Source organism: Epinephelus fuscoguttatus, linkage group LG11 (assembly GCF_011397635.1).
Source record: "Epinephelus fuscoguttatus linkage group LG11, E.fuscoguttatus.final_Chr_v1".
Lineage (NCBI taxonomy): Eukaryota > Metazoa > Chordata > Actinopteri > Perciformes > Serranidae > Epinephelus > Epinephelus fuscoguttatus.
This window is the reverse complement of record NC_064762.1, coordinates 25,752,102-25,768,281: the sequence shown is the minus strand read 5'-3', so window position 1 is coordinate 25,768,281 and position 16,180 is coordinate 25,752,102. Positions and strand designations below refer to the sequence as shown.

Sequence of the window (16,180 nt, the reverse complement as noted above, 5' to 3'; positions counted from 1 at the left end):
CATCCCTTGATCATAGATACACTCCAGAGGCTGAGTGTTATTTTTACAGGAATAAAGAGGTTGAAATTGTCATGACTGTCTATTAAAATAACACTGGAACAAACACTAATTCAAAATCCTCAGCTGCTCCAGATCCTAGATGAGGCTGCTGGCTGTTAGGCAGGTCAGCTACATGCATCTATTTACTAGCCGAGGGAGGTCTGATACATATCCAAGTTCAGAGCAGATACAGTTACAGGCAGGCTCACATCAAACGGACGTCCGGCTAATGTAGCTGGGGGGGCGGGGAGGGAAGGAGAGAGCGAGCGAGGGAGAGAAATTCCACCGGCAATTTCATTAGTGATCAAATGGAAGTACGACGTGTCTCTCTTCCTCTGCCTCTCTCTCCTGAAGTGCTCACACAGCATGGGCTGACAAAATGGAAACTCAATCAGACAGGCCATAAAGGTACACTACGATCCACACACAATGGTAATGACACTTAAAAATAACTTGAATTGCAGTTATTGACCTTCTCTTTTTGATGCAATCTCATCTTATGTGCATCAGCTACGGAGCTAGTGCCAGGAGGTGATTAGCCTAGCTTAGCATAAAGACTGGAAACAGGGGGAAACAGCTAGCCCAGGTCCTAAACTTCAAATACTCCTCCCACCACCTCTAAAGCTTACTAATTAGCACATTATAATTACATTCTGTCCAATTTGTACACTAATGTAAAAGCAATTTATGTTTTAAAACACTCTAACACTAAAAACTAATAGGGGTGAGGGCAAAGTATTGATACAGCATCGTATTGCGATATTTTGTGTGGCAATATTGTATAGATACACAGACGCCATGTATTGATTTTTTAGTAGTAGAAATGATTAATATTGCAAATACAAATTTAACTTTTGGTAGCGCAATAGAGTAATGAAATCAACAGCTTCCACTAGCCACATTAAAAATCATTGAAATGAGATGAACAGACTGAAAGACCTTTATTAGATGAAAACTGTTGTTGACAAAGTTTTTCCTTAATTTGCAGTTTAAAAGGTTAATAAGTCACAACATATCACAATATATTCTATCACAATACTCATAAACGCATATCGCAATACATTTAATATCGCAATAATATTGTACTGTGATAATGTCGTATCGGTGGGCCTCTGGTGATTCCCATCCCTAAAACTAATGACGTTTCCACTGGTCTGTCGCCTGATTTTGTGTGTAGTGGTAGTAAGCAAATGTTAGTATAACATGCTAAACTAAGATAGCTCACGTGGTAAAAATACCAGCTAAAAATCAGCATGTTAGCATGCTGAAGTTAGCATTTAGCTAACAACACCACTGTGCCCTGTTTCTCCCAGTTTTCAGTCTCTCTGCTAAGCTAGGCTAACCACATCCTGGCTCCAGCTCTTTACCTAACACACAGATATGAAAGGTAGGCGATTCACTAGGGTCATGGATGTATTAGGAGAACTGGATACAGCACTGGTGGCAGGGCCCTGTTCATTCCTATAAGGGTTACTGAGTAGTCCATGAGGCCAAAGTGGTTCAAAATTACCCAGATGATCAGCACTGCTTCCACATTGTGCAGCTTTTCATGCAGGCGCACTTATGGCGGCCAAGTGCAGCTGAGCATCTTGCTTCCGCCAGCCAAATGGCTAACTTCTGATTTGGCATTCCGCTGACCCGAATAGAGTAAAAATGATTAGCTCTTATAGACTTTCAAAATGTTATCTGACCAAATAAATCAAATCCTGATGGTGACACTAGTCATTTCATAGGGGTTGTGATGGTTAAAAAATGTATCCACTGATGTACAGACATCTCATTTCCAATGTAAGTCAATGGTAAAAAAGTCTTTTTGGGCCGCAGGGCATCATGTGACGGACCACGCAAAACTGCAGTTCCACTTTTGGCTACAACAAAAAATTGGCTTCAAAGCCCAGTGCACTTCCTGGGGGCCTGAGTAGGGCTGGGTACTGTTCACATTTGAACCAATACTGGTACCACTAGCCGAAACGTACCATTTTTTTCCTTTACTTTCTCTTTAACAACAAACATTTAATTTTTACTGCAAGGGTAATGTAGTAGACTAAAAAGCAGAGATACTAGACTATTACTAAAATAATATAGATAAGAAAACAGTCCAGACGCTGAAACTATAGTGGCAGACCTTTGTCTAAACCTGGTGTTCTTGCCCAGATGCCTCTCAACAACCAAAATTTAGCACCATTATTTAATGTGAATCTGTAGCCTACTAGGTAGTGCTGATGTAATTTGGTTGATTCCCCCAAAATTAAGCATTCCTAAAACACAAGTACTATTGACAAGTAGGCAGACAAAAGCAAAAGGAAAAAAGAAAACCACGGAAAATATGCAAAATAGTACACGTTTTTAGCTTTCTAAAAGTATTTTTCCTTCTTCAATAAACCACTCAACTCAATTAAGTACAACTCCATAAAAGTGCGAAGTCTCATGAGCCTCTCTCACAAAACAAATTCCCTCAGCTTCAGCAGTTTGGATTACAATATCAGCGACAAAAGACTAAAAAACCCATGAGAAGAGAGAGGAGGCAGAAGGAGTGTGCATTTCCTGTAAATTCAAACCTGCGGGGAAACACTGAGTGTAGGCTGAGCTCAGAGGTGGCAGCAGCATCAATAGTCAGTCTCTTTACTGGCATCCTGGCAAGACAAGCCAGAGCTGGAGAATCACTGGAGGACTTCCAAAGAATGGATAAGCATCATGCAATCTGAGTAAAATCAGCCATTAGTGACTGCATCACACGGTTGTGATGATAGCTGGACCGAAAAGAGAGGAGGCTATGATGTCTTATGTCTTCACAGAAGGAGAAGCCTTTCCCAGAAATGCAGGATGATTTTCACTGTTACCACACAACACTCGACTGGGAGATAAGAAGTGCACTTTGAGCATTTGAGAAGTGCCTATTTAGACAATTAAAAGCATCACAAGGGTTTTGTGACAGCTCAGGATTTCAAGGCTCATTTGAAAATTGGTTTTGTAGGAACCTGTGCAGCTCTCTGCTCAACACTCACATTTAAGAGGTTATAAAAGATGTCATATTTCTCAATTTGGAACCCGAAGGCACAGTAATCCCTGCATTATTTCATTTTCCAGATAGTTTCAGACACTGGGTCTCAAGATAACAGAAGACGCCAACCCTCATTGGTTTACACTGGGCTTAAAATGGGCACTTGGCCAGATGACACAGCCAATAGTACACTGCATCTTTGTTTCTTCAGTGAGGAAAGCGACAACGCCACAGCAAGTGACCCCGCAGGCTTGTTGTGACATCTGGCACTGGAATAGTGCACCGTTATCAGCCCGGGCCACTTAACAGAAAGACAACACACAAGAATAGGCCTCTTCACCTCTGCCTCGAGGTGTCAGTCAATGGGTCCAATAAGAGACTACCACTAGTTCATATTCTGTGATGATGAATGTTAGATTTTAACACATGCAGCTGTGGCACCTTGGTTAGCCCAGGTGGTCAAAGTTCTTATTCACCCTCCCACCCGAGAGTCTAAGTAATAGCCTATCTCATTAAATATGTGGCTTTTACTGTGTGAAATTGCACCTTTGCCATTTTCCCCTGAAGCTTAAGAACGTTAGCTGTTAATTCACAAAAGGAGGTCCGCCCCTGCTATAAACAGCTGCGGGAAACCCTGAAATCATTAAAAACACAAAGATGAAACCTGGATCAAAGACGTGACACCTTCAGCACAAAGGACTGCGCACAGATCTGCTCATTATTGGACCTACCCATGAAAGAAATCAAGTCTTACTAGATCTGAAGAGAATTTAGTTGGCACTTCAACCTTTTCTTCAAAATCGGGCCGCATGCAACTAATGATGAACTGATTATTTTCAAGTAATCATTGTTTGTGGGAGAAAAATGCCCATCACAAGTCTCAAGAGCTAAAGGTGCTGTCTTTAGATGGCTTTTATTCCCCTGACGAATAGTCAAATACCAAGAGATATTCAGTTTAGTATCAGACAAGACAACGTTAACAAGAATATATTAACATTTGAGAGGCTGGTACCACTGATTTGACATTTTTGCCTCAACAACTGGCTTAAACAATTACATTAATATCCTGTTGATCATCTAATGTAAGGCTGCAACTAACAATCATTTCATTATCGTTGGTTATTTTCTTTATTTGGTCTACGGAAATGGTAAAAATGCCACTCAGAATCTCCCAAAGCCAATCAGGAAGTCTTTAGATGTCTTGTATTTTCCAGCCAACAGTCCAAAACACAAATATATTCAGATTACTGTCACATAAAATGAAGAACAGCAGCCAACTAAAAAGCTGGAACTAGGAAATGAGAGCCAGTTTTGCTTTGAAAGTACTTAAATTATTCCACTACTACATGGCATTACATTGTCCAAAGCAATTTACAATAAGGTCCCTCAAACTTGACAGGAACAAGAACTAGAGGTCGAAAAAAAATTGGAGTGCATCCCTCTCAAACAAACAACTAAAAGTGTGTTCAGTGCTGCAGGACCGGTGCTCAGAACACCTTATTTCTGTGCCTAATCCATCAGCTATCACTCATCTGCAGTCAGACGAGCTTAATTGCCCTGGAGGGGCCACCAGGGGCCACCTGGCACCCACAGCAGGAGAGGAAGCTGCAGGGTGCAGAGAAAGGGGGGAAGAGAGGTGTCAAAACCAGCCTGCAGTACGCACCGAACCACTGCCCGGAGGCGCTGAACACATATTTCACACTCACAGAGTAATGTCACTCATTCATCATTATAATAGAGAATTAATTGGAGCATCCATCCAACACACACAACCAGGCTGCACCTCCAAATACAGTACATGCCATTCTTGTGCATCACAGCGCTGTAATATTGTCTTGCGTAAAAGTAAAAGTTAGATGTGTCATGTATGAGGAGTCTTTTTTCTGTTCTGTAGAAATCCAAGACACAAACCACTTCTCAATCAATGTCTCCTTTGTCTAGTGTTCTCCACAACAAATCTGTCACTAGCAACCAATTCTGAAAGACCCAATAAACCAAATTCCACTTGATGGATCATACTACGATGAAACTGCATTTAGCCGCCTCATGAATCAGCAAAACGTCATGTTCCAACAGCTTTGCCATAACCGTCCCTCCATACGAGCAGTAACAGAATTCCCCCTCCAGAGTCTACATATCAAAGCGTTTCCCCCACTCTAATTATCCTATCATGGCCCTGGCAGGTGCGAGCTGGTGGATTGGAACAAAGCCAACCCTCATATATCAGGGCAACTTTAAAAGATGACCCAGATGACACTGCGAACCGCTGTAGCTGCAATCGGATACTAGTGAAGCATGCAATCGTTCAGCCTTGAAGTGTGGCGATTCTCGTAAGGACAGACGGGATGCTGCTAAGAACCCCACGTTTAATGAGGTTCGTCTTCTCTGCAAAGGCACATGCATGTGACCCCAGGAAGCACATAGTTAGGGTTCAAGGTGATCCATTAGGATAAAGGTTATTTAGATAAAATGTCAGGTTTTAAAACAGGTTCTTGAGGTTAAGCTTTTCACCATAGAGCTGTAGCTATCAATACAGGAAGATGGTGGCAATTAGAGCTGCAAGAATTAGTCAATTAATCAATATTTCAATGAGAGGCTCAAGAAAAATTAACAAGCAACTACTCTGATACCAAAAATGTGATGGTTCCAGGTTCTCAAAGGTGAGAATCTTCTACTTTTCTTGGTCTTTAATTATAGTAAATTATTTTGTGGGGTTTGGACTGTTGGTCAGATCTTACAAGGCATTTCATGACTAGGATATTGGGGTGGGTATTTTTCATTCAACTGATTATAAAAGTGATGCAGTAACACTTTGCAGAGGCAAAGGAGAAACTGAAAGTGAAGTGTATCCAGATCAGTGCTGCTGTAATGTATGCACAATGGCAGAGTGGCTCCAAACCATTCTTACATGGCTTTATGATGCCTTTCCCCAGGTATGTGAGCACACATCCAAAAATCTATCTTTAATTTGTCCAAATTTAAACAGGGATCAGTGTGATGCTCTTTCCAGAGAAGACCATGTAAAGAAACACTTAATTAGAGCAGGAGATATCACAACTCACCGGCCAGGCAAACTGGAAGGGGATCAAAATCTTGCCAGCATCGTCAATTTTATTCGGGTTATTCTTTGCGCCCTTAAAAGAAAACATATTTCCACCGAGAACTTGCGTAGATCCAGCTCCAAAGGTGCAGCCGCCGGTGGTGGTGACCTCCATCTGGTACTCCTTCAGGCAGATCTTGAAGTAAGTGTCGCACTCGTCTCGAGTGCAGCGCAGGTCCTGGGAGCTCCTGGAGCCGTCGCAGCACTCCCCGTCCGCCAACTCGCCGTTTACATTCTCCACGGAGATCAGCTGCAGCTCGAAATAGCCGGTTGACTGGGACACCTAGAAACAACATTTTAAAAAAGACCCAATTTAAATATAGGCCTATATTAACCGGAGACAGCGTGGTTTGGGGCTGCTCAAATCGGTGCGTAAAAATGGGCAAGTGGCCCCAACAGTGCCTGACTCCTACTTCAAATCAGCATAAAAGCTCATGCAGATGGGGGGAATATTCCAAAATAATTTGTTGCATCATTAATGGAGCACGTGAACAGCCTACAGTTTGCAGCCTGGTGGGTTTTTTTTTAAGACAATCAGGTTACTCTGTGACGCTGCAGCAGCCAATTGATGCAATGCAACTTACAACTTCTTGCTTCAGGCCTCATTCCCCCTTTAAAATTTAATTTTTTTTAAATAAAGACACGCGCAAGGCTGTGAGCATTGTGACCAAAATGGAGAGTAGCCTGTATCAATTCCTCACACTTCAATCTTGTCATGGTAACATGATCACATGCTCCACAACTGACGGCTACGTAATTCAATTATCGATTAATGTGATGCGAATATGCAGCGCCCGGAGAGCAAATACATCTGCCCACGCCCACCAACTTTTGACATTTGGGGGATTTTAAACATTTATTTTATTTATATGGAGCGGGGTAAATATTTGGGGATAAAATAAACAGCCTTTCTTACCTCCGTCCATAACGTCAACAGCAGGCACACTATTGGGAAGCGATTCCTAATCCTGGTGCGATTCCACATGCCTCCGATTAATTAGAGTGACATAGGGGGGGGAGAAGCGATGAGAAAAGACAAACAGCCGCGGACCCGGCGACTAGTTCCTCCTCTCCTGACATGCAAAAATACAATCTTCACATGCGTGATCTCTCCACCGTGTGCGTCCAGATTTCACCGAGGCATTACATGCGTGTGTGTGTGTCTATGTGTGTGTGTGTGTGAGAGAGCAGGCGGCGGATTGCAGCGCAGTGATGGTCCATGTACAGGAGTGTCCCTCCGTCAAATCTCTCCACACAGCAACTGAGATGTTTCGTAGCCACAGCCTGAGGAGAGGATGTCTGCTTTGATTGGCAGCTCCGCAAACCACTTACAAATTGGCCTGCGGGCAGTCTGTGAGCCAACCGGATTAAGGGGCGGACAATAGTATATTAACCCCCACCACCACCACCAATCTTCCTCTTCCTCCTCCTCCTCCTCCTCCCCAAAACTTGAATTATACAGGGTTTGCATTGAGCTTCATTTGGACAAACCGCATTACAGCATGCAGAACAAAGCAGGGGTCGAGTTTAATTAAAGGCGCCTGCAATGATATGATGATGAGCAGGGTTATTATTTCACATTAGGACATGCATTTAATTACAATCTACATTTTTATTGTAATTCAAAGCATTTAAATATATATAAACAAAAAAATAGTCCTGCATGCTGACTGAATCTCTGAATCCAAAGTGGACTAATAGCTGGTGACTGACATGTAATCTAATTATCATAATATCATTACAGTTTACATTAAATTAACATGGAACATTGGCTTTTGAATGCCTCCCAGTGTGTTTAAATTATGCAGAGAAAATGATTTTGCTTTTTAATCTTTTCATTATAACAAGGCTTCAAAAGCTATTTCACTTTAAATTTATCTGTGTGTGCTTTGATGAGGGAGATTAATATCAATTTATTAAATGTTCTCGCCACAAACTCATCTGTTTCTGCGGTATTAAGGCTGCTCAAAGTAAACCTGCCCCTAAAAGACATTACTTTTCAGTAACGAGTCCAGACTGATCAAGGAGCTCTCCTCATGTCAAACCCCACACAATGCAGCAGTGCAGAGCGCCCTCTACTGTCTGCATCATTCCATCTGATTGTTTAAAACCATGTGAAGAAATTAGATGCACAAAATGATGATTTTCTCTTAATTACTTACATACAGTTTAATTTGCATTCTTTTTATTTATACAGGAAAGGAATTAAAAGTGTGTGTTACTAAAACTGTCCAGACTCAGTATAAAACTGGTTTTCAGCAGCTTCCTGTCATGCAACAGAAACACATTACAATACAGAATAAAAACAGAAACAATCAACAGAGGCAAAGCAACAAAACATAGGCAGCTACATAGACATTGCACACATAGAGTAGCAGACTGAAGTGGAGTGAGTTAAAATGGGATATGGAATTAAAATCAGTGGTTGCAAGTATGTCCTTCCATCAGATAGGGTTTATGTGTGTGTGTGTTGAAATGTGAAATAGAGGTTGTTGCTCTGATTTAGTGTGGGATCTTGTTCTCACTAAAAAGATGTTTAATTGGGACACCTCCCGCTGTCACCCCTGGGCTAACGAGTTGAGATCATTATTTTATTTGAATAATTTGTCATTTGTTTTCCAGACTAGATTAACCTGTGATATTCAGGAGATAAGGAGTAAAATGTTTCACATGTTGAGAGAAAAACGGTCTGCTGATGTATGGTGTAAAGCAAAACCACAAACTTACTGTCTCATTAAGAGTGGAACCTTATGTGAAGTATTAAGCAAAAGAGAAAGATCCCTGCTCAGGAACATTACCATTAGCCTCAGAGAGTGAGAAGTTTAACACTACTCCAGAGGAGGACAGAATTTGTTTGTTGTGTAATTCAGGTGAAGATTAAAACGAGGCTCATGTCTTGTTTTACTGTCCTGTATATGAAGACATGAGGAAATGTACTTTTCAGTAAGATGACCTCCATCTATGTTGATTTCTTTTGGCAGGATGATCATGAAAAAAATTGATTTTTGTTTCAGAGAGGGAACTCTTGTTGTGGCTGAATTTCTTTGGCCTGGAGCAGAAGGCAGAGTATTGTGTTTCTGGACTGAGAAGTTAAATAACATGTACTTTGGATTGTTACTGCATCATCATTGTAATGGTGTCTTGTAAACCCATGAAGGCTGGGCACATGTAAGTGTGCATGACACAAAATAAAAACATCAATTAATATGAAAAATGCTCTTTTTTTCTCTTCTCCTGATGCAAAATATGTTGCATTTGCCCCTTTATATAATTTAAACATATTCAGTTTTCCCACTTCCAACAGTCTGGTTTGTTCTTGTTCATATTAGATTTTTCTCTGCACAATCTGCTGCTGTATCAGCCTACTATCACAGATTCCTCTTGTCCCACTGTGCCAATAATACAGAACATAAAACATATTCATATGAATGCAGGTGCAGCTGGTTCACATTTGCACAAGTGTCCATGTTTGTCTCAGTTTGGGATGTTTGCATCACCTGACAGCGAGGTGATCAGGTGATCTGACAGATGGTCTATGTGGCTGTGCCTGTTTAAAAGGCCGTACGTGTGTTTTTGCATGTTTGAGTTGCCATAGTGTGAGGGTACTCAACTCGCTTCGCCTGGGGGCCAATTTGCAAACTGACACGAGACCAGGGGCCAGTTAGAAAACAAACATTTATAATATTTATCATCATATAATTAACATTTTCTGTCAAGAGTCAAATCCAGTCGCAGCAGCTCTGCTCAGGTCAGGTTACACAGGGGTGTTTATAGGGTTGGAGGACATTTGAGGGTTTTGCTTGAGGGCCTGCAAGATCCTTCCTGACACCTTTTTTTCTTTCAATAAACAAACTCTATTTGGATGTTTTAATTGTGCACTCTGCCACTTTATTTATATTCAAAGTAATATAAAAGTAAAGTCCTGGTGCATGTATCCATCTATTAAATACTTTGAAAAAGCAATAAGATTGTGCAAGTTGTTTGTCCAATTTGTCCCTATAAATACAGATTTTATTATGTTTATAAACCTGAAGTTTAAACTACAAGTGTAAATAATTCAATACAATTATCAATGGGGTAAAGAGAAGTATATAAATTGTGGCTGAAGACCAAGGCTGTACAAAAACTAAGGTCTAAGTGACATGCAACATGCGACCACTGAAGTCCCTCCACTCCGTTTGTGACGAGGAAAACAAGAGAAAGAAGCTGCCAGTCAAAGTGTATGTGACAGCACCCCATCTCTGTCTCCTTCTCATCAGCCAACTGCCAGCCCGTCAGATAGGCCTTAAAGGAGGCTGCCGATAGCCTGAGCCACTGCAGCCGCTTTGACTGGAACATTTCACACGCTGTCACAAGTACATGTGAGTGCCTTAAGTTGGATCACACCTAGTAAAGGGCCTCAGGTGGTGAATGAACTGTGTGCGTGTGTGTGTGTGTGTGTGTGTGTGTGTGTGTGTGTGTGTGTGTGTGTGTGAGTGAACACTTTAGTGTTTGACCAGTATGGGGTTTTAGCCATGTTAGTGGTGTAGCGCTGGGGATGGCAGTGTGGGTTAGTTGGGTCATCGACCACTTTGGTGCATGATGAAATATTTCAGCAACCACTGGATGGATGACAATGAAATTTTGTACAGACATTAATTTTTCCCACACAATGACTACAGAGTTAAGTGATCCTCTGACTTTTTCCCTACCAGCAGGTTGACGTTTTTGATTCTGAGTGAAATATCTCGACAACGTAAATATGGATTGCTCTGAAATTTGCTAAAGATATTCATCGTTCACAGACGAGGAAGCCTACTGACTGATTCCTTGACTTTTCCTCTGGCGCCTCCATTGATGTTGGTTTGTAGTGAAATGTTTACTGGATGGATTGACACAAAAATTAAGTAAATACATTAGTGTTATTTTGGTGATCCTGCAATGTTTTACCTATGTTGTGCCAATTAGCAAATGTTAGCATGCAAACACACTAAGCCAAGATGGTGAACATGGAAACATTCCACCTGCTAAACATCAGCATATTAGCATTGTCATTGTTAGCATGTTAGCATGCTGACATGAGCATTTAGCACCATGTGCAGCCTCCAGGAGATGCTGTAGACTCTTAAGCATGGTTTATTCTCGCTGTAGTGTCCCCAGCAAGAGGTGCGTGCACCAAAAAAATGATGAAATCCCCCCTTTTGCGTTAATGTGAAGGCTCCAAAAGTTGTCATGGCACTAGGTTGTGAGAACTATGAACTTTTGTAACTAAGCACTCACTGTCTGCGCTTTTTAGTTCAACGTGGAGGACTGGCTGAGAAGGTTCGCATGTACAGACAGCTCTACAACTTCTTATTCAGAGACCAAAGGGACAGTCGATTGACCTTAAGTATTGGGAAGAATAATCGTCGCATATTGATGTTTTGGTCATGGACGTTCCACGTCCACATACAACGCGCAAGGTACCCTGGGTGCATTGGTTTTTGATGTTCTGGGACATAATGTCAAGTTCACTTCTTTCAAGATACACTTCCATTTTCACAGGAAATTTGATGTTTAAATACAGTCTCTTTCAAAATAAATGTACAATGTTAATACACAAGTCACTGCCCAATCTTTGGATTTTGCTGACTTCAGAGTGAGACAGTGCTTGAAAGAAATAAACCACCACAGTGGGGAAAGAAGAGTCTTTTTGCTCCAGGGTGTGGAAGAACATTAGCCTGGAAATCCAGACTCAAATCTAGAAAGACTTTGAGTCTGGCTCTCACCGATACACCCTTCCTACCCAAGGGGCACCACTAACTGAGGCATTTAGATTTATTTATTTTATTTAAAAGGGAAAAAATGTCGCCGCATGCAATTGGATAGCAAGATGGCCAATCAGAGCAAAAAACAAGGTGACATATTCATTGCACTAAGCCCCATTTGTTTGCCGAACAGTGGGGCTAATTATGCTTTTGCCGTATCCTGTCGGCAAAACAGCAAAAAGGTCCTTCCTGGAAATGAAGGATTTCCAGGTTAGAAGAACATGGGAGATCGCTATAAAAGCTAAAAATGGTCACGTAAAGAGTGGCAACCAGGGGGGAAACAAATCGGTATAAAATAATTTCAGCTTCAAGGTAAGCAACTGTAATAATTTCAGTACACAAATGCAATGTTTGGTGGCATGTCCGTGTTTACTACTATTGTCAGGCAGCCTATATTTTCCAGTCTTCTGTTAACACTCGTTAACTTCTTGCTGATCTATAGAATATTGGTGTTTCAGAGCATGTTGCAGTGAACAGTGTGCTGAGGTCCACATCATGGTGTCTAGCACAAGTATAAACAAAGCTTTAGTCCTTTCTTCCTTGAATGAATATGGGTTGCTTGGTAACCAATATCTTGGTTACTGAACCTATGTATTTTCTAAAGATATTTTTCATTTACATGCCCATAAAATCAAAAAATATTCTGCGCTTACACCAAAATTGTTTTAATGTCAAGGTGCAAATAGGGCCGCTGCACAATGTGAAGAAAATATGTGATAATGTCATTAAATATCAGGATAACTATCCCCCTTGCAATAAATGAACACATCAAAGTGAGCTCAGCTCTGCTTTTCTGCTGCTTTCACTGCTAAAACACAACAAATCGCTTGCTGAATTTAAGAAAAATTACAGGTAATTATTTCTAACACTCTTTTATCGAACAAATTGAGCACTGAACTGAACACAAAAAGCATCAATAAAAACCAGAATGATAGTTTGACTGTTACATTTTAAAGAGCAGGATTCTACTGAAGCTCTCTTTCAAATAAATTAAATATCCCTGAGTGTAACACCATAGCATTTCGTGATGTGTTTATCACACAAGTTGGTGATAAGAAAAATTACATATTGTGCAGTTCTTAGTGAAAAGGCCTCTCTAGAAGCATTTATGTCTTAATGATTCACTAATATGAGCCTTTACATTCAAACTGTGACTAATGACATTTTTTAAGCGTCTTATTAAGCCAGAGTTTGTCTTTACATGAAAGATGTATCTGCAAAGAAACTGGAAATCTAAGCGACAAAAGGAAACATGCAAAAAAAGAACTAAAGGTTTTAGATTTTGGACAATTTAATGAAGCTGCAGTTCTTTAATAAAAGACTAAAATATAACACCAAACTCCAGTATCTCCTGAACACGTACCAAAGGGCCTTGGGTGGTGTGTGCCTACCTTGTCTTCCTGTTTGCATACATGTGTGTGAGGCTCAGAGAGAGGAGTGTGTGTGTGCAGGAGGAGAAGGGATTATGAGTGGGAGCGCTGTGGGGGGTTTGCCAGCCTCCAGGGGGGAGGTGAAGTGGATTTCTTCTCTCATCCATTTTTCATGGCTTTTCTCCTTTCAGATCTCCAGTCTCTGTACATACTGCTGACGGGTCGATTCTCTTTTATCTTTAAGCATCTTTCGGGGACTCGGCGTGTGTGTCTGGTGGCGTTTTTTTGGGGAGGGGGGGTGGGGGTGATGGTGGCAGGATGGGTCAAGGTTGAGACATGCTGTTTTTAATCAAGCTCTAATGACTATCTTGCCAAGATGCTGCTCATTTGCTGATGTCAGGGTTTTAAATGTGGTATCAGTTCTTTCTCTAATGGTGAAGTCAAAGGATACTGAATGCTAAATATGTAGTGAAGATGATGAGGATCTGCATGTTTTCTACTCTGCAGAAGGATGAATGGACGAGATCACCTCATAGGAATATTATGGAGGTCAGTCCACATTGACTGCACATAAACAGTGCTGTTTAATGGCAGTTTAGTTCCCCTGTGGATTAATTCAAACACATATGTCTTTTAAAAGGGTCTCTGAATAATTAATGACCTGTTTGTGACCTCTAGGGTTCATCCCTGGTCAAACTTGTTTCCTGACCTCGGCTCTTCCCCTTGAGCTGCAGTAGCCTTTAGCTGGCACCAAAAATACAACATGTATTCAGCACAAAGCTCCAACAGAAATATCTCATGATGATCACTACGTAAAAGACTGGAATAATAACTGCTTTGATTAGTGTTTTTAGCCTTTACAGCAGGGATACTTAACTTGCTTTGCTCGGGTTCCATTTTTGCAAAATGACATGATGTTAAGGGCCAGATGCAGCAGCCCTGCAAAGGTCAGGTGTGCGCAGGAGTGTTTCTAGGAAATGAGGATACTCAGGGCAATGACCAGACCTCTGTTGGGGAGTCCTGAGGATCCTTTTTTTTTTTTTTTTTTTTTTTAGAAACAAGCTCTAATTTTCTGCTTTTTATGCACTCTGACACTTTATTTATATTAAAAGTAACAAAAAAATTCCATCCATTTTCATCATATTATCCGGGGCCGGGTCGTGGGGGCAGCAGGCCAAGCAAAGCACCCCAGAAACCCCTCTACCTGGCAACACTTTCCAGCTCCTCCTGGGGGACCCCAAGGAATTCCCAGGCCAGATGAGATATGTAATCCCTCCAGCGTGATCTGGGTCTGCCCCGGTGCCTCCTAACAGTGGGACGTGCTCGGAACACCTCCAGCAGGAGGCGTCCAGGAGGCATCCTGATCAGATGCCTGAGCCACCTCAACTGACCCCTTTCGACGCGAAGGAGCAGCAGCTCTACTCTGAGCTCCCTCCAGATGTCCGAGCTCCTCACCGTATCTCTAAGGCTGAGCCGAGACACCCCACGGAGGAAACTCATTTCCACTGCTTGTAACTATTACCTCAGTCTTTCGGTCACTAACCAGAGTTCATGACCATAGGTGAGGGTTCGGACATAGATGGATCAGTAAATTGAAAGCTTTGCTTTCTGGCTCAGCTCCCTCTTCACCATGATGGACCGGCACAGTGCCCGCATCACTGCAGAAGCCACACTGACCCACCGATCCATCTCACGCTCCATTCTACCCTCACTTGTGAACAAGACCCCGAGATACTTGAACTCCCTCGCTTGAGGCAGTGATTCTCCCCCAACCCGGAGAGGGCAAACCACCAGTTTCCGACAGAGGACTATGGCCTCAGACTTTGAAGGTGCTGACTCTCATCCCAACTGCTTCACACTCGGCTGCAAAACGCTCCAGTGCATGCTGGAGGTCACGGTGTGATGGATCCAACAGAACCACATTATCTGCGAAAAGCAGGGATGCAATTCTGAGGTCCCCAGACCGGACCCCTTCCTCCCCCCGGCGGTGTGAATCAATTTATTTTCACTGTGAAATAGAAAATAGTTGGGGGGCCACCCAACACCCTATCGTGGGCCAGATTTGGCCCATTGGCTGCTAGTTGAGTATCAATGTTTTGTAGACTATATCCAGACTAGGAAGGATAAATCTGAAAATCTCATACAGTATGCTGTAAAACTTCAATTATAAAATTAATCCCAATTAGTCTAGTCTCTTTTACTAGCCCAGTGTGGCGACACATTTTGACAAATAAAGGCCTGTCTCAATTAGACGCCTGGTCTGGTTGCCAAGCAGTTCATTTTTTTAATAGAAGATTTTTAGATGTATAAAAGTGGGTTGTTGGCTACCTCAAATTATGTGTCCATCCCTTCATTGTCCTGTAAGGTATTCATATTCCTTTAGTCCGTAAGGGTCCTCAGATCAAAAGAATCAAAAGGGTTTTTCAGAAAAATTAACCCAAGTTGTGAGTATTAAGTGATGTTGTGTTGGTATGCCAGGTGCTGTAATTCTGGAGTGTCGTGACTCTCTCTCTCTGGTGGTCTGTCTGTCAGAGCTACATCAAATGAGTGATTCATAATTTATAAGTCTAATTTTTAAACAAGTTATATTCATACAGGTTTAACTAAACAATTTAATTGTATTTCCTGATCTTTGCCAAGCAACAGTTTTGTGTGAAAGGAATTAAAGGCCTGTTCTATATAAACACCTGTCCCAAATATAGACATGATTTCAGTGATTTAAGCAAATAAAAGCCTGGGCTACTAATTGAAGTTTTACAGTAGTTGTGGAAATGACAACTATATGTGCAGAGCAGTGCAGCTTTAAAAGATGAAACAACAGAGGAAACATGTCGGTGAAGATTCTCAGTCATTCAGGTCATGGTAATCATAAATGCTAATATCG

At 41.6% G+C, this 16,180-nt stretch overlaps 1 protein-coding gene across 2 annotated transcripts in view; it reads right to left on the bottom strand.

The window, feature by feature from the left end:
• Positions 1-7,513, bottom strand: part of jag2b (jagged canonical Notch ligand 2b) — a 65,077-nt gene extending 57,564 nt beyond the window's left edge. For both annotated transcript variants that reach the window (XM_049590223.1, XM_049590225.1), the window contains exons 1-2: positions 7,057-7,513; positions 6,103-6,423 (exon numbers count right to left, since the gene is read on the bottom strand). In XM_049590223.1, the coding sequence (XP_049446180.1) occupies positions 6,103-6,423; positions 7,057-7,125 (390 nt within the window). In that variant the 5' untranslated portion in view covers positions 7,126-7,513. The remainder of the gene's footprint in view (positions 1-6,102; positions 6,424-7,056) is intronic.
• Positions 7,514-16,180: the final 8,667 nt, after the last annotated feature.